The 27,236-nt window shown below is 40.2% G+C and overlaps 1 protein-coding gene and 1 non-coding gene across 11 annotated transcripts in view; one reads left to right on the top strand and one right to left on the bottom strand.

Moving 5' to 3' along the window:
* SAP130 (Sin3A associated protein 130) overlaps window positions 1–25,804 on the top strand; it is an 81,886-nt gene extending 56,082 nt beyond the window's left edge. For 9 of the 10 annotated variants that reach the window (XM_047871773.1, XM_047871772.1, XM_047871779.1 and 6 more), the window contains 6 exons: window positions 7,825–8,183; window positions 11,552–11,800; window positions 11,966–12,091; window positions 23,279–23,382; window positions 24,487–24,600; window positions 24,858–25,804. In XM_047871773.1, the coding sequence (XP_047727729.1) occupies window positions 7,825–8,183; window positions 11,552–11,800; window positions 11,966–12,091; window positions 23,279–23,382; window positions 24,487–24,600; window positions 24,858–25,016 (1,111 nt within the window). In that variant the 3' untranslated portion in view covers window positions 25,017–25,804. The remainder of the gene's footprint in view (window positions 1–7,824; window positions 8,184–11,551; window positions 11,801–11,965; window positions 12,092–23,278; window positions 23,383–24,486; window positions 24,601–24,857) is intronic. The other variant, XM_047871771.1, reaches the window with a different exon arrangement.
* Window positions 1,127–1,280, bottom strand: LOC125174248 (small nucleolar RNA SNORA62/SNORA6 family). The gene has a single exon (XR_007155363.1). It is a non-coding gene; the product is annotated as a small nucleolar RNA SNORA62/SNORA6 family (small nucleolar RNA).
* Window positions 25,805–27,236: the final 1,432 nt, after the last annotated feature.

Here is a 27,236-nt window from a genome sequence, read left to right as displayed (position 1 = left end):
GAGGGTTAAGGGAGGGAACAAGAGTTCCCAGTACATCCTTTGAAACATGAACGTATCACTGGGGCGCCTGGCTGGCTTGCGCAGAGCCTGTGACTCTTGATATTAAGATTATGGGTTCAAGCCCTACATTGGACATAGAGCTTAAAAAAAAAGAAAATGAAACATGACTATATTACCAATTCCAAGCCAAAAGATTAAGGAAGATTAAAATATAAAATGGGGGAGGGGGTAGCACCTGGGTGGTTCAGTCAGTTAAGCGTCTGACCAGCTCAGCTCATGATCTCTTGGTTCATGAGTTCGAGCCCTGCATCAAGCTCTGTGCTGATGGCTCAGAGCCTGGAGCCTGCTTCGGATTCTGTCTCCCTCTCTCTCTGCCCTTCCTCTGTTCACACTCTGTCTCTCTGTCTCTCAAAAATAAACATTAAAAAGTTTTCTTTTAATAGAGAGGCACCTGGGTGTCTGAGTCAGTTGAACGTCTAACTTCAGCTCGGGTCATGATCTTGCGGTTCATGGGTTCAGGCCCTGCATCTGGCTCTGCTAACAGCTTGGCGCCTGGGTCCTGCTTCGGATTCTGTGTCTCCTTATCTCTCTGCCCCTCCCCCAGTCATGCTCTGTCTCTTTCTCTCAAAGATGAATAAACATTAAAAAAATTATTTTAATGTTATAAAATAGAAAACAGATTTAGAAAGTAAATCCAAAAGCTGTTAAAATAAATTTAAAATATGAACTTTAAAACAAATCACATAGTACTAATTCATCCTCAGACTCTCCCCGAAACCTATAGAAATTCTCCAAATACAGGCAGACCTATCAGATCTCTGTCAGTTCCATTTTTTTCTAGTTTACATCCCTCCCTCCTTAAAGCCTTGCTTCCACCTACTCCAATCTTCACTGGTTGCTCTCTGGACTCGGTGCCCAGCTGTTATCCCTTGTGTTTCCTTTGTCCTTCACGGTCTGAATTCCCTTCATCTCATCCCTGGTGACGTATATTTCCTTTTTTCTTGATTTACTTTCTGATTTGTTAGAGCATCTCTTTTGCAGCAGACAAACAGTACGTAAGATGTCAATTTTTGACCCTTTGCAAATCAGGAAATGTCCTTTTTCTGCCCTTACTCTTTTTGTTTTTATTTGTAGCAAGAATTACTATCAAACTCCATTCACTGGGCCACGGACCCTTGTGGTGGTAGCGAAAGACTTGCCCCTCATGTGGCACACTACCTACACTTATGAGTTCATTGGCCAGCCAGTGGCCTCAACTCCAAGCTCTAACAGTGGGCAGGGCCATCACTCTGGAGTCTAAGTCTCCTTTCTCTCTGTTGTTGAGGTTAGGTAAATTATATTGATCTGTCCTCAACCCCACTGATTCTATCTCCACTGGGCTCCTGAGAATGTCCAGTGAGTATGTTTGGTCAGTTATTGTTTTTCACTTCTGTAATTTAAATTTGGATCTTTTTATAACTTTGATTGCTTTGCTGAGATTTTTCTGGTTTTTTTATCTTTTAAATTTGTTTTTCATCTTTTGAATTTGTCATTGCTTGTTGAAGCATTTTTATGATCTCTACGTCCTTGTCAGATGCTACCCGACATCATTCATCTCCTGTTCAAGTTGTGATTTTCTTGGCTCTTGGTTAGACGAGTGGTTTTCTGTTTGGACCTGGACCTTTATGGTCTTAGAAGACCCTGGAGTTTATTTCTAGCTTAATGTTTTGGCAGTCCTCCTCTCACATGGCCGCAACTGGGGAAGGGAAAGCATTGCCTTCTCACTGCCAAGAGGAGAGTTGAAGGCCAGGTTCCCTGCTTGACCTCTTTTGACACCACTTCAATAGTGAGATGGCGGAAAGAGAATCACGCTGCCTCATTACAGCCTGGCAAGTGTGGAAGTCTAGGTTCTCCACAGCCTTTGCCGGAGAGCGTGGGAATTGGGACCACAGTCATTTCTGTGGTGTTTCACTGGGAGAGCAGTTATTGTCTAGAAGTCTCCTGTCTTGCTCAGCTGCTCCTGCCTTGGTTCCTTGAGCAGACTTTTCTTGGGATTTTTGTCTGTGCCCTTTGACATTTCTGTATTATGGCCTTCCAGGACCCAGACTGGAGCACAATCAGAAAGGAAACCCAGGGAACTCACTGCTATGTCTTCCTTTGGTCCTGAGCGCCCTAGCCAGTCTGCCTTCATCTCTCAGCAGCTGTTTTGTTGCTTTTATATGTAATACTCATGATTTCAGCTATACTTAACTAGGAAGAATATGGAAAAGTATGTCCAGGCCATCTTTCCATAAACAGAATTCCTGCTTACACTCTTAAATAATACAATGGCTGGGAGAAGTTTAAATTGAAAATCTCTTTTTCTTTGCAGGCGATATCTTCAACTTTATCTCATAGCATTCTTTTTTGGAGTTCTTAATATGAAAACCTGTAAATGTAGAACAAAATAGAGAACACAGTATTATTCAACTAGATTTAACTTTTAGTATTTTGTCATATATTCCCTTTTTTGTGCGATCAAATTACAGAATTTCACTTTTAAGTAATTCCTTGGGGGGTACCTTGACTGGCTCAGTTGGTAGAGCATGTGACTCTTGATCTCTGGGTCATGAGTTCAAGTCCCACATTGGGTGTGGAGTCTACTTAAAAATTTTTTTTAATATATATATTCGTGCATTTTGACAATTTAATTATGTGTCTAGGTGTGGGTTTTTTCAGCTTTTCCTACACAAGTTGGTTGATTGATGTTTTTCATCAAATCTGGGGAGTCTTTGGCGCAGTTTCTTCAGATATTGTTTCTGCCCCATTCTCTCTTTGCTTCTGGGACTCCCATTATGTATGTGTATGTTGGTATAGTTATTGCTGTCCCAAAGGTCTCTGAGGCTCTGTTTATTTTTCCTCCTGTGTACCCCCCCTTTTTTTAAGTTTTTTTTTTTTTTAATGTTTATTTATTTTTGAGAGAGAGAGAGACAGAGCATGAGGAGGAGAGGGGCAGAGAGAGAGGGAGACACAGAATCCGATGCAGGCTCCAGGCTCCGAGCTATCAGCACAGAGCCCAACACAGGGCTCAAACTCACGAGCTGTGAGATCATGATCTGAGCTGCAGTCAGATGCTTAACCGACTGAGCCACCCAGGCGCCCCCTTACCCCTTTTTATAGTTTCTCAGACTGGATAATCTCAATTGATGTATGTTTGAGCTTATTGATTCTTTCCTATGCCTGCTGAAATATAGTTTTTTTTTTCCAACTGCTATATATATATGTGTGTGTGTATATATATATATACACACATATACATATATATATATATGTACATATATACATATATATATATATTTTTATAAATAATCTCTTTGCCCAATGTGGGGCTCCAACTCATGACCCCGAGATCAAGAGTCACATGCTGTACCAACTGAGGTAGCTGGGTGCCCCAGAAATACACTTTTGAGTCTTGTTAGTGATTTTTTGTTTTCTTTTCAACTCTTATATTTTTCAAGTGCAGAATTGCTTTTTGGTCTTTTTTTTAATAATTTCTGTCTCTTTATTAATCTCAGTTTGCTGAGACATGATTTTTAGGCTGTTCTTATAACCATGATCTCCTTTAGTTCTTTAAACATATTTACAATAGCTAACTTAAATTCTCTGACTAGTAAGCCTAACACCTGTGCATCCTTAGTGACCGTTTTATTGCTTCCCCCCCACCACGTTCAAACATTGCTTTGTTTCTTTACATACCTCAGAATTATTGTTGAAAACTTGACATTTTAAACAGTGTGTGGCAACTCTGGAAATCAGATTCCCACACGTCCCTGGGGTTTGTTGTTGCTGCTGGGGTTTGTTGTTGGGTTTTGGTTGTTTAGGGACTTTTGTAAAATAATTCTTTAAAATCACTGTCTTTGTCTAGAGTGGCCACTGAATACACTCTTAGCTTTGTAGTCATCTAATGATTAAACCGATTTCCTTGAATGCCTGAATGCCTGGAACCAGTAAGTCTCTGTGTTTGCTAAGGGCCTTGTGTGTCTTGGGGTAGCCCATCAACACTGAGGCAGGCGGTTTTACATCTCTTTTTTCTTTTCGCTTACACAGAGCCAGAGGTGAGAACCTCTGTCCTTCTTGGTTCTTTCCTGGGCTCTGCACAGCCCAAGGTACGCACACAGTCCTACATGTATATATATTGCTTCCTGAATTTGCCAGAAATACGTTGGAGCTTTTTGAAGCCCCTGTGGACATTTCATTCTCCAACTTTTCCTTTAAAGCTTTTTGGGTAGCTTATTGTTTGCCCCACTTGTTACCATCCTATCAGTTAGCTGGGAAGCTGATCACTTGTGTCTGATTTGTTCCAGTACTCTAGAAGGAAAAGGTGTTCACACTGAGCAGGTCTGGTAGATAAGACAGTCTTGCAAATGGGAGCAACCAGTTTGTATAATGATAGTTCTCTGGTCAAGAGGGTTTGAAGGGCCTCTAGCCCCTCTGGTAGCTGCCAGGCTGCTGGTTTTTGCTGTAAGCATGGACTGGTGGTTAGCAAGCCTACCATTGGCGGTGGAAAGGGAGAGAGAGAAATAGGGCAGGGGCGCCTGGGTGGCTCAGCGGATTAAACATCCGACTTCAGTTCAGGTCATGATCTCATGGTTCGTGGATTTGAATCCCGTATCAGGCTCTCTACTGTCAGCACTGAGCCCACTTCAGAACCCACTTCAGATCTGTCCCCCTCTCCCTCTGCCCCTCCCCTGCTTGCACACATTCTCCTACACGCTCTCCCATTCTCTCTCTCTCTCTCTCTCTAAAAAAAAAACCAGTTAAAAATAGGGCAAGTTAAACACCACAGAGTTTATTGGTCTTACTGAGGTTTGGCTGATTTTCTTGAATAATTTTGCTACATTGTTCATTTCCAGAGTTCTGAAAACATTGTAATGCCAAGTTTTTGTTGCTTTTATGAAAGAGAATTTTCAGAGATCATTACTCCCACATTAATTCTCTTTAATTCCAGAATAATCTTTTCCTGTACCCCACCTTTGTTTACTTATTTTGAAATAATTTAAGACTCACAAAAAGTTATAAAATAGTGCAGAAAGTTCCCATGTACCCTTACCCAGCTTCCCCCAATGATTACGTCTTACATAACCCTCGTATTTTTTTCAAAGTGAAAAAATTGGCATTAGTACAATGCTGTTGACCAACTACAGACCTTATTAAAATGTCACCAGTTTTTTCCCCCCCTTTGGTGTATATTTGAAATCTCATCCATGAATAGATTTATATAACCATTATCATGATCAGATTGTGAACCTCTTTTGTTGCCACAAAGATATTCCCTTATTCACAGTCATACCTTTCCCGCAAACCTAATAATACCTTGCCACTTAGCTGTGCCCCACCAGAATTTTTTCATTTTGAGAGTTTTATGTAAATGGAATCTCAAATTAAATATATACTCTATATATGTAATATATATTTTTTCATACCTAATGATGCTGGCTTATTTTTTCACCAAATGTTGTACTTTTGAGATCCATCCAAATTGTACTATGTATCAGTAATTTCTTCTTTTTAGGGTGAGTAATGTTACATCACATGGGTATACCCGTATGCTTATTTACCCGTTTGCTTATTGAAGTTCATTGGGATTGTTCTGGTTTGGGGTTATTAGAAATAAAGCTGCTATGAACATTCAGGTACAACTTCCTTGGTAGACATATATTTTCACTTCTCTGGGATAAAAATCCCAAGAGTATAGTTGCTAAGTTACATGGTCCATGTATTTTTCATTTTATAAGGAACTTCCTAACTGTTTTGCAGACTGGCTGTACCATTTCAAATTTCCACCGGCAACATGTGAGATCCTTGTATCCTAAAACCTTGCTAACCTCATTTATTAGTGCTAGGAGGTTTTTGGTATATCAAGTTGCTCTACATCCTTTCCTGTGCTTTCTATTATAAAATCTTAAGTTTTATTTTCACCATCTGATTGGGGTGTGGTAGGATATCATTAAGACTTTAATTTGCACGACTCTAATGGCTGATGGTATTGAACATCTTTTCATGTGCCTGTTTGCCTCCTGGATATTTTCTCTAGTGTTTGTTCCTTATTCATATAAGTTTGTTCCTTATTCATGTTGTCTTCTATTGAGACTGTATGTTTTCCCAATATTGAGTTTACAGAGTTGTTTATATATTGTGAATATCATTCTTTTATCATAGATAATAATGTGTTTTGGTTTGTTTGTCTTAACCATTTTTAAGTGTACATTTCATTGGTGTTAAGCATATTCTCACTCTCGGGTAGCCCTCTCCAGATCTATGCAGAACTGCAACTCCCTATGCCCATTATTCAGCCACTTCCATTTTCCCTCCTCCCAGCCCACGGGGCCACTGTTGTACTTTTCTTTTTTCAGTGAATTTGACTACTCTGGGTACCTCATGTAAGTGGAATCAACATAATGTGTTTCACAAATATTTTTTTTTCAGTCTGTGCCTTGTCTTTTACTTCTTAAAGTGGTCTTTAGCAAAGCAAAAGTCTTAATTTTATTTTCTTTTTTTTGGCAAAAGCCTTTACTTTGCTAAAACTCAATTTATCATTTTTTTCTTTGGAGTGTACTTTTGGTATCATGTCTAAGAACTCTTGACTAAATCCTGGGGGGAGGGAGTTGTATTTTTATAAAACTTTTATAGTTTTACATTTAAACTCAGATTTATGATCCATGTGGAATTCAATTTTGTATATGGTATGAGATTTGGTTTGATGTTGAATTTTTTGCCTATGGAAATCCAGTTGTTTTTGGCCTTGAACTTGAGGGGGTACTTTTCATACCTTGAAAAGTACTGCTTTTCATATCCTGAATTTTCATCATTAGTATGTAAACCTTTACAGCTATTAAATGAAATATTTTACTGGGACACCTGGCCAGCTCTGTCGATAGAGCATGTGACCCTTGATCCTGAGTTCGAGCCCCATGCTGGGTGTAATGATTATTCAAAAATAAAGTCTTTAAAAATATTTTTTTTACTTTAAAAAATGTTTAAGAAGAATTTGTAATGACATGAGGAACTACTTCTGATAAAACTGAAAAAAATAGGATATAGTTTTTTTTCTAATTTTTTTTTTAATGTTTATTAATTTTTTGAAAGAGAGACAGAGCATGAGCAGGGGAGGGGCATAGAGAGAGGGAGACACAGAATCTGAAGCAGGCTCCAGGCTCCAAGCTGTCAGCACAGAGCCCATTGTGGGGCTCAAACTCATGAGAACCACAAGATCATGACCTGAGCCGAAGTCGGACACTTAACCGACAGAGCCACCCAGGCGCCTCAGATAAACAGTTTTAAACATTAAACGTATAGCTAATTTAGAGGCCTGAAGTATTCTGGTAAAATAGCTGGAAAGTTGTGATGCCTCTGGGTAAGGGGCTGGGTATGTGAAGTGGAAGAAAATTATCTTCAATTTGTATTCTTTTGAATCATTACCATGTGTGTGAGCTTCCTCTTCTATAAGAAATAGGTTTACAAGAAACTACAGACAAAGTGAATATGATTGTGATTTCAAAACAAAACTTCGTAAGGCAACATGTGCATTAAGGAATTAGGGGAAAAAAAAGACTAATGTAGTAAAAGTTCTTTGACTTTTGATGATGTGACTTTAAGTGAATGCTATTTTCTAAGTTAATTTTATCACTGCTTATAAAATTTGGTAGGGTGGGCCCAGGTGGGGATATTTTTAAAACTTACCTTAAAGTTCAATATCTAGAATCAAACTAATAGAGTTAGGGTTGTGCTGTGCATTGTACAAAAAGAACTGGACAAACACCCATCCTCCGAGATGTTTGCTACATTATCTTCATTTTCGTGTTTCAGTGCCAAGCCTAAGTCAGAAATCCACGTTTCAATGACCACTCCAGTCACTGTGTCCATGGAGACCGTGTCCAGTCAAAGCAATGACCAGCCCACCATTGCAGTCCCTCCCACGGCTCAGCAGCCTCCACCGACCATCCCAACCATGATCGCAGCCACGAGCCCCCCATCACAGCCAGCCGTCGCCCTCTCAACCATTCCCGGAGCGGTCCCCGTCACTCCTCCTGTCACTACCATCGCAGCTGCCCCTCCACCATCAGCCGCTGTGGCCGGCAATCTCTCCTCTGTGTTGGGCCCTCCGGTACCTGAGATAAAAGTTAAAGAAGAAGTGGAGCCAATGGACATCATGAGGCCGGTCTCTGGTAGGTTCATTCCCGGAGCACTCTTCATTGGCACGTGATACTCCTTGGGCCGGACTCCTGGGACCCTCAGCTGCAGAGCCCGATCCCTTGGGGTACACTGTTTGCATTTCATTCCTTTTAAGAAAGAGAAGACTCCCTAACAAGGCTCCTTTTGGAAACAACCTATTTTTGCTTCCCTTTTAGCACTAATTTTCTTTCTTCAACAGAATCATGAAAAGGATTAACATTTCTCCAAGAATATCCTGAACTAGAGCTTCTGTGGCTATCTGTTGTATTTTCTTTTCCATTTCTCATTTTGGTTTCTGAGTCTTATCTCTTTTTTTTCTTAATGTAGTTAAAACATTGCCAGTGTTACTTGTTTATTTATTTTGGAAAAACTGATCATTACTTTCAGTAATGTTACTGTTTATCTCTTTCGGATTTTTCTTTGTTATCTCCTTCCTCTACTAAATTTCAGATTAGTTTCTTTTTTTTTCTAGTTTCTTGTGGTATAAGGTTTATTTGAACTTTTTTCTTAATACAAACATTTATAGCATTAAAAAAATAAAAATAGAAAAAAATAAAATAAAATAAAAAAATAAAATTAAAGATAGAAAATAAGGGTCAAGATAAATCAAGCCAAGGGCTAATTATCTAACAGTTTATTCCCTGCCAGTTTGTGTTGCCTTATTATGCAGTGAAGTAAGATCTATGTTGTTGAAAATACTCTCTTGATAAACTTACATGTGATTAGTTAAATCTTGAAATTACTCGCTACTTTCTTTCCCTCCTCTCCTTGACTCTGAACTTCCAGTGTGTGAAATGCAGGTCACTTTGGAGGTTTTCTGATTGTTTGTATACTTGTTAATAATTTATTGAGGAACGTTGCTTCCCCCGACTGCAAAAATAACATATCATGTACAGAATTTACGAAATGCCGATAAACCCCAGGTGGAAGGCAAGTCATTTTGTACTCCCGTTACCGGGCGTTGCCCTCTTAGCATTTTGGCATAAAGGCCTCCATCCCCCATGCTGTTTGTTCAGTAAGGGGTGTGGTTGTGCTGTGTCTGCAGTTATTAAACCTGCTGTTTATTTGTATTTAGTATGCCATGAAATATTCTTCTTACCCATTATTTTATATATATAATACCCACAATGTTATTCTTACCCACATTCAGCCTCAGTACTCCCATTGAAAGACACCGTGGATAACCCAGCATGGGAAATTAAATGTTTTCCATTTTACTGTTCTCTCTTGATTTGGATAGTTCCTCTTACCTCTCTGTACTGGAAAACTGATGGTAATCCTGCCTCAAATTGTAGGGCTTGACACCAGGTACGGTGACACATTCTTGTACAAAACAAGTACATCTCCATCCTCTTGGAGCTTACGTTTTAGCAGGGGAGAGAAACAGTTAAGAAAAGCAATGACAGATACAGGCATACCTCAGAGAAATTGTGGGTTCATATCCAGACCACCACAATAAAGCAAGTATTGCAGTAAAGTGAGTATCACAGCGCCTGGGTAACTCAGGCAGTTGAGTGGTTGACTCTTGATTTCAGTTCAGGTTATGATCTCACTGTTTGTGAATTCAAGCCCCACATCAGGCTCTGTGCTCACAGCACCGAGCCTGCTTCAAATCTTTTGTCTCCCTCTCTCTGCCCCTCCCCTACTTGCATGCACGGTCTCTCAAAGAAATAAATGCTAAAAAAATTATTTTTGATTAAAAAAATAAGAGACGCGTAGGTGGCTCAGTAGGTTAAGTGTCCAACCTCATGATCTCGAGGTTCATAGGTTCAAGCCCCGTGTTGGGCTCTGTGCTGACAGCTCAGAGCCTGGAGCCTGCTTCAGATTCTGTGTCTCCCTCTCTGCCCCTCCGCCACTTGTACTCTGACTGTCTCTCAAAAATAAACATTTAAAAAATAATAATAAAGTAAAATGAATATCACAGTAAATCAAGTCAAATGAATTTTATGTAAAAGTTATGTTTACACAATAAGTGTGCAATAGCATTAGGTCTTTTTTTTTTTTTAAATGTTTATTTATTTAAGGGAGCGTGCACTCACAAGCAGGGAAGGGGCAGAGTCAGTGCAGAGCCTGACACGGCGCTCCATCCCAGAAACCATGAGATCATGACCCAACCCAAAATCAAGAGCCAGACACTTCACCAACTGAGCTATCCAGGCACCCTGTGATAGCATTATGTCTTTAAAAACAATATACGTACCTTAATTTAAAAATACTTTATTGCTGGGGCATATGGGCGGCTCAGTCATTTAAGCATCCAGCTCAGGTCATGATCTCACCATTTGTGAGTTCAAGCCCCACATGGGGTTCTCTGCTGTCAGCATGGAGCCCACTTTGGATCCTCTGTCCACCCTATCTCTTTGCCGTTGCCCTTCCCCCACTCATTCTCTCTCTCTCTCTCTCTCTCAAAATAAACTTTTTTTAAAAATACCTTATTACTAACAAATGCTAACCATCGTCTGAGCTTTCAGTGAGTCATGATCACTGATCACGATCACCATAACAAATATAATAATAATGAAAAAGTGTTAACAAAATGTGACACAGACACAAAGCAAGCAGATGCTATTGGGAAAACGGTGCTGGTAGACTTGTTTAACACAGGGTTGCCACAGAGCATCAATTTTCGAAAAGCACAGTATCTGCAAAGCACAATAAAGTGAGGTGTGGCTATGTGAGGGAAAGTCGGAGCTATGAATTTAAGAAGAGTTTTAAAGGGAGGGCCTCACTGAGGAAGTCATCTTTGAATAGAGGCATTAAAAAGATGAAGTGCCAGCTGTTCGGATATCTGGAAAAGGAGCACTCCAGGCCTGAGGAACATGCCTAGTGTCCTCCATAGCAGAGACGGTTCAAGCAGACAGTCCAGGGATAGTACTGGACTCCATAGGATCAGAGATCCAAGGTCCTACCACCCCTAGTTTGACCCTCATGCTTTAGATTCAAGAGAGCTGCTAGAACTCCAGCTATCGTATCTGAGTTCCAAGGTGACAGAAGACAAGGAGTAGAAGGTCACACCTTCATTTAAGGACACTTATAAAAAATGCTACAAAACACTTCTGTTTTCATTTCATATGGCCACACCCATCTCTAAAGGAGGCTAGTAAATACTCTTTCAGCTGAGTGGCAGAGTGCCCGTCTACAGGTCCTCATTTAAGGATGGTGAAATCATGATGTATTAGGGAGCAGTCGGCACCCTGTGCCACAAGTAGGGTGCTTAGCACACTACCAGCCACATAGGAAGATTCAGTAAATGTTACTTCTCTTTTCTGTCTTAGCCATTCTCATTGGTTGCAAATCCAGTGAAGCTACCCATAATGCGTGGGTTCTCTCACACATGTATGTGCTCTTTTTCCTATGACAGCAGTTCCCCCCCTGGCTACCAGCACTGTGTCTCCATCTCTCGCATTGCTGGCTAACAACCTGTCCATGCCTACAAGTGACCTACCACCTGGTGCCTCTCCAAGGAAAAAGCCTCGAAAGCAACAGCACGTGATTTCTACAGAAGAAGGGGATATGATGGAGACGAACAGCACTGACGATGAGAAGTCCACTGCCAAGAGTCTTTTGGTGAAGGCTGAGAAGCGCAAGTCTCCGCCCAAGGAGTATATTGGTAATGGTCACTTGGGCTAGCTATTGTCACGTGAAGCTTTCCCACTTAAGTCGGGAGTCCATCCCCGAGGCTGTTCCCATAATCCTTCTTAAAGTTACATCTTGAGGATTCTTGACAATATATAATAAGTTATTTAACGTCTTCCTTTTCTTTTCTTCTGAATAGATGAAGAAGGTGTGAGGTATGTCCCAGTGCGTCCGAGACCTCCCATTACTTTGCTCCGTCACTATCGGAACCCTTGGAAAGCTGCTTACCACCACTTTCAGCGGTACAGTGATGTCCGGGTCAAAGGTTAGTTTCCCCAGAAACATCCATTGTGAATGCATGAAATTGGTCTCACTTGACTGTATGGTAATCATAGTAGAGTAGAAAGACAGAATTACAGTTTTCTAGTTTCCAGAAAACCCAGGGGGTGACACAGTGACCTCCTTAGCCCCCAGGGTAGTTACGGAAAAGCTTTATTGTTATTGGACATAGTCCACATTAGTCCCTAGGATGCTGAGAGATACATTGGAAGCCCCAGGAAGTTTATTTTCCAAAACACCTTTTGTTTAACATGTGAAGCTCCTGAAATGGTCTAGGGCAAGCCTTCAGTAAATGTTTTGTTGTGGTTGTACTTGAGAATTACATTTTCATAAACCCACATATAGTAAAAATAGCCGATAGTACTTGCAAATATCTGCAAATATTTCTACGAGACGGTAGACTAAAAGCATCATTAATCTCCGGTATAATCATGGCACAGAGAAGTGTAAGTTTTCAGAGAATTGATCACATTTCCCCTTCCCTCAAATAAATTCTACTTGGAAACATCTCTGATGGTTTCCTTGAATCCTCAAGATGAATCAGATGGTATGGACTATAATGTCTGCGAGCAGGGGTAAAGCTTCTGATAGTTCAGTCTCTGAAGGGAACTCCAGAGGTGGCTGCATGTCCAGCAGTTCTTATGAGTGGACTTTGAGGTCTGGAAAGAGGCTCGATTTCCAGATACCAGAGAGTGGTGGCCTTTGGTGGAAGCAGGGAGTGGCCCAGTAATAAACATCTCTTCACGGCACAGGAGTTCCATGTCATAGCAGGAAAATATTGTAAAGTATAGCCTGATAACATTTATGCCATACGGAAGGATTGTTACTACTGCCTGGGACTCGCTGTGCAAAAATTTATCTCAGGAAAGGTAATCTGACCACTGAAAGTGTTGATCCAGATGGTCTCTTGACTATTAAACTTTATTGATCTACTTTGCCCAAGCTTTAAAATCATGTTCATATAAATAAATCAAGATGGAATATTGAAAATTGGTCAGGTAATTCACAGGAAGAAGAAAAAAAAACAGAACAATAAACAACACAAGAAACAAACTCACGATTAGTAGTGGAAGTTCTAGACACACCATAAGTCAAGGAAGAGATAAAAAGACTATATGGGTTGGAAAAGAATAAATAAAACTATCTCTGTTTGCAAGTGACATCATTGTCTACATAGAAAATCTCAAGGATTCCATAAAAAAAACTCCTGGAAGTAGTAAATGAGTTCAGCAAGGTCGCAGAATACAATGTCAACACACAAATCAATTGTAATTTTAGATACAATTTTATACTAAAATTGTAATTTTCGTATAAATCTAGCAAAACATACATGTTTGCTAATAACTATGAAATGCTGACTAAAGAGATCTGAGTATCTGTGGTTTGTGAGTTTGAGCCCCACATTGGGCTCACTGCTGTCAGCCTTTCAGCGCAGAGCCCACTTTCGATCCTTTGGCCCCCTCTCTCTGCTCCTCCCCCACTTGCCCTCTCCCAAAAATAAATATTAAACAAAAATGATCTAAATAAATGAAGAGACATGCAGCATTCATGGATTTGAAACTCAACATAAGATGTCAGTTTTCCCTAGATCACTAGGTTTGTTTGATACAGTTCCTAACAGACTCACAGAAAGATTTTTATAGACATAGTAAATCTTATTCTCAACTTTACATGAAAGGTATAAAAAGTAGAATAGCTAAAATAATCTTGAAAAATAAGAGAAATCGTTTTTTCTGCTATTAAAGCATATAGTTTATCTATAGTAGTTTAAACAGGGTGGTATTTGCAGAGGAATACACATGTAAGTGCCTGGAATGGAATAGAAAATGCAGAAATAGACCCACACAAATATGCTCAACTGATTTTTGACCAAATGGAAAAATAATTAAGTGGAGGAAGGAGAGTCTTCTTATTTTTAACAAATGGTGGTGGACATCCATAAGTGTAAAAAAAGAGAGAGAAATAGCCTCAACTTAATCCTCACACCTTATACAAAAGTTAACTCAAAATGGATAATAGATTTAAATATTAAATGTAAAACTATAAAACTTTTAGAAGAAAACCTAGGATAAAGTCTTCAGGACCTAGGGCATGGTGAATAGCTCCTAGACACGACACCAAAAACACTGTCCACAAAAGGAAAGGAAAATAAATTGGACTTAATAAAAACTTCTTATCACTAAAAGACTGTCAGGATAAAAAGATAAACTATAGACCAGGAGAAAATACTAGCAAACCACATATCTGATAAAGGGTTCATATCTAGAATATATGTATTAGGAACTTTCAATACTTAACAGTAAATAAAAACAATAATCCAATTAGAAAATAGACAAAGGCATGAAGAGACACTTCACCAAAGAGGATAACACGGATAGCATGCACAAAACGATGTTCAAGGGGACAGAAATTTCCAGTCTTTAAGTGGGATCTGCACATAGAGACTTTATTACAAAGTGTACTTTGGTGGGGAAAAGAGTAACTTTACAGTGGACACACCCTACAAACACCACCTCAGTCAGGTGTTCAAGGTCAACATGAATAATGACGCATCATGCTAACAGTATGCACTCTTCTGTTCAAACATAAGTGACTGTCAGTGTAGACTGCTGTATGCATTAGATGTTACATATAAAACTGATGATAACCACAAGTCAACAGCTAGTAGTAGATATGCAACAAATATAGGAATCCAAGTATATCACTGAAGAAAGCCAGCAAACCATGAGAGAAGAGAGCAAGAGAAGAAAAGGAACAGAGAAAAACTACAAAAACAACCATAGAACAAGTAACAAAATGGCAAATAGATATCTGTCCATAATGACTTTGAATGTAAATGAACTAAATGCTCCAACCAAAAGACATAGGATGACAGAATAGATTAAAAGGCAAGACCTATTTCAGACCTAAAGACACATGCAGATTGAAAGTGAAGAGTTGAAAAGGCATTGATCATGCAGATGGAAGTGAAAAGAAACCCAGAGTAGCAATGCTTATATTGGACAAAAACGACTAAAACAAAGAGACAAAGAAGGACACTATATAATCATAAAAGGGAACAATCCAATAAGAAGATATGACAGTTGTAAATATTTGTGTACGCTGCATGGGAGCACACAAATACATACAGCAGCTAATAACAAACATAAAGGAAATAGTCAATAGTAATACAATAATAGTAGGGGACTTCATCCCACTTACATCAGTGGATCGTGCAAACAGAAAATCAACAAGGAAACAGTGCCTTTGAATGACACATTGGACCAGGTGGATCTAACAGATACATTCAGAACATTCCATCTCAAAACAGCACAATACACATTGTTTTCAAGTGCACATGGAACATTCTTCAAAACAGATCACATGTTGGGCCACAAAACAAGTGTCAACAAAGTAAAAAAGATTGAAGTCATACCCTGTATCTCTTCTGACCACAGCGCTGTGAAACTAGAAATCAACCACAAGAAAAAAGCTGGAAAGAATATAAATACATGGAGGTTAAATAGCATAATACTAAAAAAATGAATGGGTCGACTAAGAAATGAAAGAGGAAATCAAAAAATACATGGAGACAAATGAAAACAAACACAATCCAAAATCTTTGGAATGCATTAAAAGGTGTTCTAAGAGGGAAGCTCATAGTAATACAGGCCAACCTCAAGAAGCAAGAAAAATCTCAAGTAAATCTTACTCCTAAAGGAGCTAGAAAAAGAAGAAAAACCTGAAACCAGTACAAGGGAGGAAATAAAGATTAGAGCAGAAATAAATGAGAAGCTTAAAAAAAAAAGAAAACCACCATAGAACAGATTAATGAAACCAGTAGCTAGTTCTTTGAAAACATCAACAAAATTAATAAACCTTTAGCCAGAATCATCAAAAGAGAGGATTTGAATAAACAAAAACAAATGAAACAGGACAAAGAATAACCCAACACCACAGGAGTATAAGAATACAAAGGCGTATAAGAGAATATTATGAAAAATTATGTGCCAACAAATTGGACAACATAGAAGAAGTGGATAAATTCCTAGAAACCTATAACTTCCCAAAACTGAGTCAGGAAGAAATAGAAAATTTGAACAGACCGGTTACCACCAATGAAATTGAATCAGTAATCAAAAAACTGCCAACAAACAAAAGTCCAGGACCAGATGCCTCCACAGGTGACTTCTATTCAACATTCACATTTTAAAATTTTTTTTGTTTTAAGTAGACTCCATGCTCAATGTGGGACTTGAACTCACAACCCCGAGATCAAGAGTTGCATGCCCTACCGACTGAGCCAGCCAGGCACCCTCTACCAAACATTTAAAGAAGAGTTAATACCTATTCTCAACCTATCCCAGAAAATAGAAGAGGGAAGAAAACTTCCAAATTCATTCTATGAAGCCAGCATTACCCTGATACCAAAATCAGATAAAGACACCACAAAAAAAAAAAGGATAGGCCATTATCTCTGATGAACATAGACGCAAAAATCTTCAACAAAATACTAGCAAGCCAAATCCAACAATATATTTTAAAAAGTCTTTCACCATAATCAAGTGAGATTTATTCCTGGTTTGCAAGGGTGGTTCATTATTTACAAATCAATCAATGTGATACATCACCTTAATAAAAGAAAGAATAAGAACCGTGTGAATATTTTAATAGATGTAGAAAAAGCATTTGGCAAAATGCAACCTCCATTCATCATAAAACCTTCCAACAAAGTAAGTTTAGAGGGAACATATCTCAACATAATAAAGGCCATATATGAAAAACCTATAGCTAACATCACAGTCAGTGGTAAAAACTGAGTTTTTCCCCTAAGAACAGGAACAAGACAAGGATGTCCACTCTCACCACTTTTATTTAACATATAACTGGCAGTTCTAGCCACAGCAGTCAGACAAGAAAAAGAAACAAAAGGCATCCAAATTGGGAAGGAAGAAGGAAAAATTTCACTAATCACAGATGACATATATAGAGAAAACCCAAAAGACTCCACCAAAAAACTATTAGAACTAACAAATGAATTCAGTGAGTTTTCAGGTTACAAAATAATTATGCAGAAATCTGTTGCATTTCTATGTACTATTAATGAAATACCAGAAAGAAAAATTAAGAAAACAGTTCCATTTACTGGTGTACCAAAAATAGTAAAATACCTAGGAATAAACTTAAACGAGGAGGTGAAAGACCTGTACTCTGAAAACTATAAAACATTAATAAGAGAAATTGATTTTGACCAAAATGGAAAGATGCTTATGGATTGGAAGAACAAGTATTGTTAAAATGCCATTACTACCCAGGGCAGTCTACAGATTTAATGCAATATCTATCAAAATAAAACAGCATTTTTCACAACTATAACAAATAATTCTGAAATTTGTATGGAATCGCAAAAGACCCTGAATACCCAATGCTGTCTTGGAAAAGAAAAACTAGAGGTACCACAATTCCAGATTTCAAGATAGAATACAAAGCTATAGTAATCGAAACAGTATGGTACTGGCACAAAAATAGAAACCTAGATTAATGGAAAAAAATAGCCCAGACATAAGTCCATAATTATATGGTCAATTAGTCTTTGACAAAGGAAGCAAGACTATCCAATGGGAAAAAGACAGTCCATTCAACAAATGATGTTGGGAAAACTGGACATCTGCATGCAAAAGAATGAAACCGTTGGAGCACCTGGGTGGCTCAGTCAGTAAGTGTCTGACGTTGGCTTAGGTCATGATCTCATGGTTCAGGAGTTCAAGCCCCATGTCAGACTCTGTGCTGACAACTCAGAGCCTGGAACCTACTTCAGATTCTGTATCTCCCTCCCTCTGTCCCTCCCCTACTCGCTGTGTCTCTCTCTCTCTCTCAAAAATAAATAAACATTTTTTAAAAAATTTTTTAAAAAGGAATGAAACTGAGCCACTTTCTTAACACCATACACAAAAATAAACTCAAAATTGATTAAGGATCTAAATGTGAGATCATAAAAATCCTAGAGGAGAACACAAGCAGTAATTTCTCTGACATGGGCCATAGCAACATTTTTCTAGATAGGTCTCCTGAGGCAAGAGAAGCAAAATCAAAAATAAACTATGGGACCCTATCAAAATAAAAATCTGCACAGTGAAGGAAACAACAAAACTAAAAGACTGTGTACTGGATGGTAGAAGATATTTGCAAATGACCTATCTGATAAAAGGTTAAAAGCTTTTATAACTCAACACCAAAAACACCTAAATAATCTAAGCAACAAATGAGCAGAAGACATGAACAGACATTTCTCCAAAGAAGACATCCAGGTGGCCAGCAGACACATGACAAGATGCTCAACATCTCTCATCACCAGGGAAATGCAAGTCAAAACCACAGTGAGCTACCACACCTCACACCTGTCAGAATGGCTAAAATCAAAAACAAAAGAAGCAAATGTTGGGGAGAATGTGGAGAAAAAGCAACCCTTGTGCACTGTTGTTGGGAAAGCAAACTGGTGTAGCCATTGTGGAAAATAGTATAGAGGTTCCTTAAAAAATTAAAAATAGAAGGGCGCCTGGGTGGCTCAGTCGGTTGAGCCACTGACTCTTGATTTCAGCTCAAGTCTCATCTCATGGTTTGTGGGTTCAGGCCCTACACTGATGGTGCAGAGCCTGCTTGAGATTCTGTCTCCCTCTTTCTCTCTGCCCTTCCCCTGTTCACACACGCTCGCTCGCTCTCCCGCTCTCTCAAAAATATATAAACCTTTTTTTTTTTTTTTTTTCAATTAGAAATAGGGCGTCTGGGTGGCTCAGTCAGTTAGGCATCTGACTTCATCTCAGGTCATGATCTCATAGTTCCAGAGTTTGTGCCCCGTGTTGGGCTCTGTGCTGACAGCTTAGAGCCTGGAGCCTGCTTTGGATTCTGTGTCTCCCTCTCTCTCTGCCCCTCTTCCACTCGTACTCTGTCTCTCTCAAAAATAAACATTAAAAAAAATTAGAAGTAAGAATTATCATATCATGTAATTCCACTATTGGGTATTTACCCAAAGAGTATGAAAACACTAATTTGAGAAGATTTATGCATTCCTATATTTATTGCAGCATTATTTACAATAGCTGAATTATGGAAGCAACCAAGGTGTCCATTGATAGAGGAATGGATAAAGATGTGATATATATACCCAAGGGAATATTACTCAGCCATAAAAATGATTGAAAGCTTGCCATTTGTAACAACATGGATGAATCTAGAGGGTATAATGCTAAGACAAGTGCCATATGATTTCACTCGTGGAATTTAAAAAAACAGGGGCGCCCGAGTGGCTCAGTCGGTTAAGCATCTGACTTCAGCTCAGGTCATGATCTCACAGTTCGTGAGTTCAAACCCCGCATCAGGCTCTGCGCTGACAGCTCAGAGCCTGGAGCCTGCTTCAGATTCTGTGTCTCCCTCTCTCTCTGCCCCTCCCCCGTTCATGCTCTGTCTCTCTCACTCTCAAAAATAAATAAATGTTAAAAAAAACAATAACAACAAAGAAAGAGACAAACCAAGAAACAGACTCTTAATTATAATTCTAGAACAAACTGATGAAACAGATTGTTACTACAGGGAAGTTGGGGAGGAGGGATGGATGAAGTAGGTACAGGGGATTAAGAGTACACTTCTGGGCTGCCTGGGTGGCTCAGTCGGTTAAACATCTGACCTCAGCTCAGGTCATGATCTCATGGTCTGTGAGTTCAAGCCCCGCATAGGGCTCTGTGCTGACAGCTCAGAGCCTGGAGCCTGCTTCAGATTCTGTGTCTCCCTCTCTCTCTGCCCCTCCCCCACTCATACTCTGTCTCAGAAATAAATAAACGTTAAAAAAAAAAAAGTACACTTCTGATGAGCACTGAGAAATGTATAGAATTGTTGAATCACTATACTGTACACCTAATACTAATACAACTGTATGTTAATTATACTGGAGTGTGTACCCCTCATAGTTTTTGATGAGCGTTGTCACTTCCCCTCTGTATCTCCTCTCATAACTGCATTCTAATCAGACATATTAGAAACATCAGACAGATCCACATAGAAAGGCATCTTTCAAAATTCCTTTACCAGTACCCTTCAAAACTGTCAAGGTCATCAGAATCAAGGACAGTCTGAGAAACTGTCAAGCCAAGAGCTGTCTAAGGAGACATAATATTTTCATTAGGTCCTAGAATGGAAAATGACCATAAAATGTGTTTGTTTGTTTGTTTATTTATTTTGAAAGACAGAGTGTGAGTGGGGAGGGTCAGAGAGAAAGAGAGAGAGGGAATCCTAAGCATGCTTCACACTGCCAGCACAGAACCCACAAAGCATGAGATCATGAGACCTGAGCAGAAACCAAGAGTCAGACGCTTAACAGACTAAACCACTGAGACACCTCCATAACATTTATTCCTATACTATGGGAACCCACTGTTCCTAGGAGTGCCTTTAGGTTTCAGCTTCATAGTCTGTGGCACATGGAGCCTGTTGCTTTGGAAAAAGATTAGAAACTACCTGTTTTATGGCCAATTCCCCACCCCCTGCCCCAGGTTGAATCTCTGAGCAAGGACTCTGGAGGTGGGGTGGGGACAATGGCAACCTTCTCTCTGAAGGTGAGCAACCTTCTCTAGGAGGTGAGCATCCAGTGGAGGGGAAGAGGAGTGAGCAGCCTGGGGTCCTCTTGGCTTGCTTCTCCTAGCATAAAACCATCACTTCAAAAAACGGGAAAAGGGTTCCCAGGGCCCCAGTGTTCTTAGCACACTTGCCTTGGGTACAGTCTCCATTCTGGACTAGGGATTGAACAGAAGAGAACCCCTGCATCTCAGTTGTACACACCTAGTACTTAGCCTCAGCAGCAGGTAGCAGGGGTCAGGATGGGAAATCCTGATGACCTGCTTCTCCTGGGAAGATCGCCTTCCACCTGGCAGCTGGAGGGAAGGGAACCCCATGTTCTGGGCTGCTGCAGTCCACATGGGGTATCCACCTCACTGAGCTGGGAGAGAAACAGAGAAATGGTCTTGATTCAGATACCATGGACTCTCTGTTCTTACTGCAGATGTGCTTAAATATATGTTGCATGAGTAGAGTTGCATTTCTGTTTTCCCTTAATGTGCCTTCCCAGAGGTTTAAATAGTTACTAAAATTTTCTCTTTCACTGGAGAGATCAGTGGTGCACTGTCATTCCACAAGTAAGTTGTCTTGCACACTTTGCCCAGCTAGCTGCTCAGAAAGGCAATTTGCCAGTGTCATAAAAACCGGAACATACACTTACCATATGACCTTACACTCCTGGGCATTTACCCAGAAAAGTGAAAACCTGTGTCCACACAAAAATCTGCACAGCTGTTCATAGCAACTTTTGTTGGAATAGCCAGAAACTACAACGTACTTATTGGCCATTTGTATATCTTTTTCGGAGAAATGTCTGTTTGGATCCTTTGACTTTTTACACGATTTATCTCTGTATTATGGAGTTGTAAGAATTTTTCGTATGTTCTACATACAAGTCTCTTATCAGATGTATCCCTGTACCATCTTTGCAGTTTCCTCTGAGGCTATCATTATTTCAAAGTAAAGAGTTTTTTTTAATGTCTAAAATGAAATACCCAAGTACAGTACACCAAGTACTGGTGAAATCTAAATAGGCTGCATCATCATCATGGTTGTGGCATTGTACTGTGGTTTTAGAAGATGTTACCACTGGGGGAAACCAGGTAGAGTACTTAGGATCTCTGTGTTATTTCTTACAACTTCATGTGAATCTCCAATTGCCTCAAAAGTTTAAAAAGTCTTTAAATCATATGCACGCTAATATTTACCTACTAGGTAGGTTTTTTTTTTTAAGGGTTATTTTTGAAAGAGAGTACAAGTGGGGAAGGGACAGAGAAAGAGGGAGACAGAGAATCCAAAGAAGGCTCCAGGCTTTGAGCCATCAGCACAGAGCCCAATGCCGGGCTCGAACTTGTGAACCGCAAGATCATGAGCAAAAGTTGAATGCTTAACCCACTGAACCACTCAGGTGCCATGGGGGGGGGGGGGGGGGGGTTGGTTAATTGATAAACTTCTTAAAGCAGTTTTAGGTTCACAACAAAATTGAATGGAAGGTACGGGGATTCCCATGTACCCTCAGCTCCACACATGCATAGCCTCCTGCACTATCAACATCCCCACCACAATGGTAGATTCGGTGTGTTTGATGAACATACATGAACACATCAATATCACCTAAAGTTCATCACTTACATTAAGGCTTAGTATTGGTGTTCTACATTCTGTGGGTTTTGACAAATACATAGACAGTCTTTTCAAGAATATTTTTTTAAATAATAAAGTAAAATTTTAAAAATATTTTAAGGGGCGCCTGGGTGGCGCAGTCAGTTAAGCGTCCAACTTCAGCCAGGTCACAATCTCGTGGTCCGTGAGTTCGAGCCCCGCGTCGGGCTCTGGGCTGATGGCTCAGAGCCTGGAGCCTGTTTCCGATTCTGTGTCTCCCTCTCTCTCTGCCCCTCCCCCGTTCATGCTCTGTCTCTCTCTGTCCCAAAAATAAATAAACGTTGAAAAAAAATTTTTTTTTAATTTTTTTAAATAATTTTTAATGATCTGTTAATCTGTAAATACATTTTAAGTTATAGCTAAACAGTAATTAAAACTTCACATACACAGCTAAACTCACCTTTGACAAGTACCCCTCTATCCTAGTTTATCCCTCCCCAGTCCAGATGATACGTTTCATATTTATTTTACTACAGTTCTGGTTACTGGACTTTTCTATCCAAATGTGAAATGTTATACAAATTTGATTCCTTTCATTTCTCCAACATCTAGATAACAGCAAAACTCTTCTAAAACTTCATGCCCAGTTCTCCACAGTCTTGGAAGCATCACACATGAGCAAGGGCTCTAAGCAACCACAGACCAGTTCCCTTCCTTTAAGAGATTAAAACATTAATTTGCTCTCTTTTGAACTCTCTAGATTAGCAGAGTACGTCATTATGGCATTCTTCGGGGATGAACAAAAGGAGAAACTTTGATTCATGTTGTGACCTCTATTCCTAATGACTTCAATGCAAAGGAGTTATTTAAATAAAGATACTTAAGTGAAGACATTCTTGATAACATAGTAGCACCTCAGCAGCTTGAACCCGAATTCTTTTAGCTTTATAAAAATTGAAATACACTTTTTATTTTTTTATGGCTCCAGAAGAGAAGAAAGCTATGCTGCAGGAAATAGCTAACCAGAAAGGGGTGTCCTGTCGTGCTCAAGGCTGGAAAGTTCACCTCTGTGCCGCTCAGTTGCTACAGCTGGTAGGTGGAGTTCTAGTAAAGTTGTTATGTCCTGCTGACATGAGGAACAGGTGCCAGAGGCATCCGTATTCATAGTGTTTCCTTTTGAGTAATTCTGAAGCATTTCCATCTGGGTGATGGCAGAGTTTTTATGTCTAATACGTAATATTATAATTATTATATCTATCCCAGAGATACAGTTCAAACATATCTTAGTCTGATGGCCGGATCCAAAATATATTGAACAACTGTGGGTGTAAGACCCACAGTTAAGCTTCAGTATTTTGTGTTGCCATGAATCTGAAACAGAGAGCCTCAAGTGGCCTGACTATAAACCCTTGCTGCCCACAGTGCTCCTTATCACGGGAACCCAGGCTCAGCTCCCACCTCTTCCTGATTAGTGGGATTTATTTCCCTGCCAGTTTGCAATATTGTTCAAATAAGCTGTCCCATCCTCCCATGGGAACTAGGGGACACCTCTCCCTCTTAATACTACAAAGCCTGCCTCCTACAGCCACTGCTTGTTCACTCTGTTCCTGAGTGCAGCCCCTGCGTGGCCCTGCATGGTGTGCGGTGTCCTCCTCCCCTGGGCTGTGAGTATATCGACTAGTAAACTGCTGTTGATCTCATGTGTGTACAATGTTGGCTGGTGTTACATGTCTGTTTCCATCACCCTAGGGTGGGAGTCCTTCTTCACCAAGAAGGTGAAGGGGCACCAGTCAAAACAACCTCATGAAGTTTTCCATCTTTGGAGTAGCACTGATGTGAAGAACATGGTCTATTATGAGTATCTAAAAATAAAGTAGTGCCGTGGCTACTTTTTGTACTTTAGAAAAGCATATTCTCTGAAACCTTCAGACTTTTTTTTTAGAGCAGTTGTGAATTCAGGGCAGTATTTAAAAGTTATCCTTGAAGATGGACTCTGTGACGCAGTGTTCTGTTAATCGTTGTTGAACAGTTTCCCTTGCTCTACGTTAGCGCCCTAGTCCTTGGGAGAAAGGATCCTATCACCCACACAGTTCTCACACCAGTTTACAGAAGTGATTCAAGGTGGGTGCATCTGCCTGACGTTACTCAGGAAAAGTACCTCTGAGGTCATGATGCCCTTCCTCTTGTGTGTTGCAGACAAATCTGGAGCATGATGTTTATGAAAGACTCACCAACCTACAGGAAGGGATTATCCCAAAGAAAAAGGCGGCCACTGATGATGATCTGCACCGAATAAACGAACTGATACAGGTTTGATTGAGCCCTTCCCTCTGACCATCCAGTTTAAGGGGTTATCCCTACGTAATGGTCTTACTTCTCCCATTTCCCTACCTCTTTCACTAACTTATTTAGTAAAAACCTACTGTTTACTTCAACCTGCAATACCAAGAAAGACTAAAACATTTTTTTATATGATAGCCTCAGAATGGCCTCAGTCCAAAGGTGAAGTTATTTAAAAGCCTTGTGGTCTCCTGATTACCAATTGGTGATGATGTCTTCTGTTGCAGGGAAATATGCAGCGGTGTAAACTTGTGATGGACCAGATCAGTGAGGCCAGAGACTCCATGCTTAAGGTTTTAGATCATAAAGACCGTGTCCTGAAGCTTCTAAACAAGAATGGGACTGTCAAGAAGGTGTCAAAATTGAAGCGAAAGGAGAAAGTCTAGACCCAGAAGAATCAGGACTTTGGAAACAGAATTTATGAAGAATGATGGTGCGGGTGGGGGGAGGGTTTTGGTTCTTTTCAAAATGGAACATTGAAAAAAAGGAAGTGTTCCTTAATTCACACAAGAAAGCAGAGGGACCCATGGTACCCAATGGCACAAACAGATCAGAGCTGTTCTGATGCAGTGAACTCCATTCTCTCTTTCAGGCATATCCCTCTTAAACTCGCTGTGTCACAAACGACTCCTGATGCATCGGTGTCTGCCAGTGAGAATCAGTGACACAAATGAGTGGCTGGCAGTTTTCAGCCTTCTGGTTTATAAATTGTATTTATCTGACGGATTCCTGCAGGACCCATACTGAGCCTGGACTGAAAGTATCCACTTGGACCATCTGTTATCTCTCTACACTGAAAAATCAAACCTCTTCCCCTCAGCCCAGCCAGTTCTTATCTGTCTGACCTTCAAATGCCTGAGCTGGCCTTTTACAGCAGTGTCATATGGCACCAAGAGACTTGCCACATCTCACACTCTAAAGGGTTTGAACTATTAATTCTTGTCATTTTTTTAAAGAACCATTTCAAAGTGAAATTGTTATATTGTCTGTCCTGCGTGTGTCAGAGTTGGGTTTTTGTGGAGGTTCCGAGCAAGCAACATCTGAAGTTGCTCTGAGATCCTTGTTCTGAAGTACATTCTCAGTTATCTGTACTTCGCGTAGCTGGTGTGATGCTGTTGATTGTATGTACCGCACATCTCCCAATGTTAATAAAGGACTCAAAGAGGTTTTTGTACATGAGCAGTTTGCATCTTTTTATCAAGTGAATCAGGACTGTGCTGTCCACCATGTGTGTATCCTACCGTAATTTCTCACACATTGTTGAGAGTTGACTCTGCTAAAGTTTTGTTCTTCCGTATGAGTGAGTTCCGCTTATCCTGGTGTTTTGAAGAGGTCACAATGGCTCTTGGTTATCATAAATACAAGACTGTATTTTGTCCCATTGCAGGCACAAATTGGTCAAATTACAGGACCGAGGCTGCAGGAGTGGGGGTGGGGCTGCCAACGATGGTGGATTTTCTTCACACGTTTGTTCTTGCTTCCTCCGAGCCACCTGAGTGGTGTAGTGGCTAGGCCTGCTTCCTTTGAGCACCAGCCGCCACCTCTGTCCCTTCCAGCTGGATGTTCTTCCTTAGGACATGGGTTGCCAACTTGGGCCTGAAGCTCACCTCTTTGCCCCGACCCAAATAGATTTAAGATGGGGAGTCTGTGCCAGGTCTGCCCTGGTCTTTGGGACTAACACTCTGCCTCACCTGCAACAAGCTTCCTCCGGTTGGAACGGTAAGCTCCCATCTGCTATGGCACTGGAGAAGAAACAAAGCAGGCTTCTGGTTAGGCCACATAGGCCTGGGTAGCCTAGGCCAAGAAGCCCTCAGAATAATCAAGGCTATTCCACTAGAGGTATGGAGCCAACTTTAAAAGGTATTATTGGTTGCTTGCTAGACACCAGTGCTGGAAGAATGTTCCTTTGCCTCATTTTCTCTTCTGTGCACACATTGCCCCCATGGTTTCATGTGGTGTGCTGGCTGTGATTCACGTACTTGGGATCCTGCATTACAGACCTGTTCTGTCTAAAAGTATTGTCACCTCACTTTAAACAAAACTTAACCCTGGTCAAAGGAGCTTGTCAATGCAGGTTAGAACAATAGTGTTTTTAGTACTTCCTTGCCTTATACTGTCAGAAGTTGGGAGAGGCAGGGGGATGAGTCTTGTCACGTGTATTTGCCCATTTCACCATCCCCACAGTCAAGGTCCTATCCATCAGACCCAGTAGTTTCTCCTCATGCCTCTGATTTCTTCCCTCTCACCCCTACCTGCCTCCCTATCTTCAGACAAACACGAGTCTGCCCTCTTGTCACTGGATTCGTTTGTATTTTCTGGAATTGTATATGAGTGAAATCATACAATATATTCTTTTTCGAGGGAGGGCGTCTGCGTGCTTTACTCAGCATAATGGAAATTTATCCTGAAATTCATCCATATTTCTATAGGTCATTGCTTTTTGTTGCTGAGTACCAAGCTCTCCACTGCATGGATGTTTCACAAGTTGTTTTATCCGTTCACCTGTAGGAAGACTTTCGAGTTGTTAGCAGGTTTTGATATTATAGATACAACTGTTCTGTACATTTCTTTGTATGGACATATGTTTTAATATTAAAGTACTTCTG

Source organism: Prionailurus viverrinus, chromosome C1, assembly GCF_022837055.1.
Source record: "Prionailurus viverrinus isolate Anna chromosome C1, UM_Priviv_1.0, whole genome shotgun sequence".
NCBI classification, from domain to species: domain Eukaryota; kingdom Metazoa; phylum Chordata; class Mammalia; order Carnivora; family Felidae; genus Prionailurus; species Prionailurus viverrinus.
This window is presented reverse-complemented; position numbering and strand designations above follow the sequence as displayed.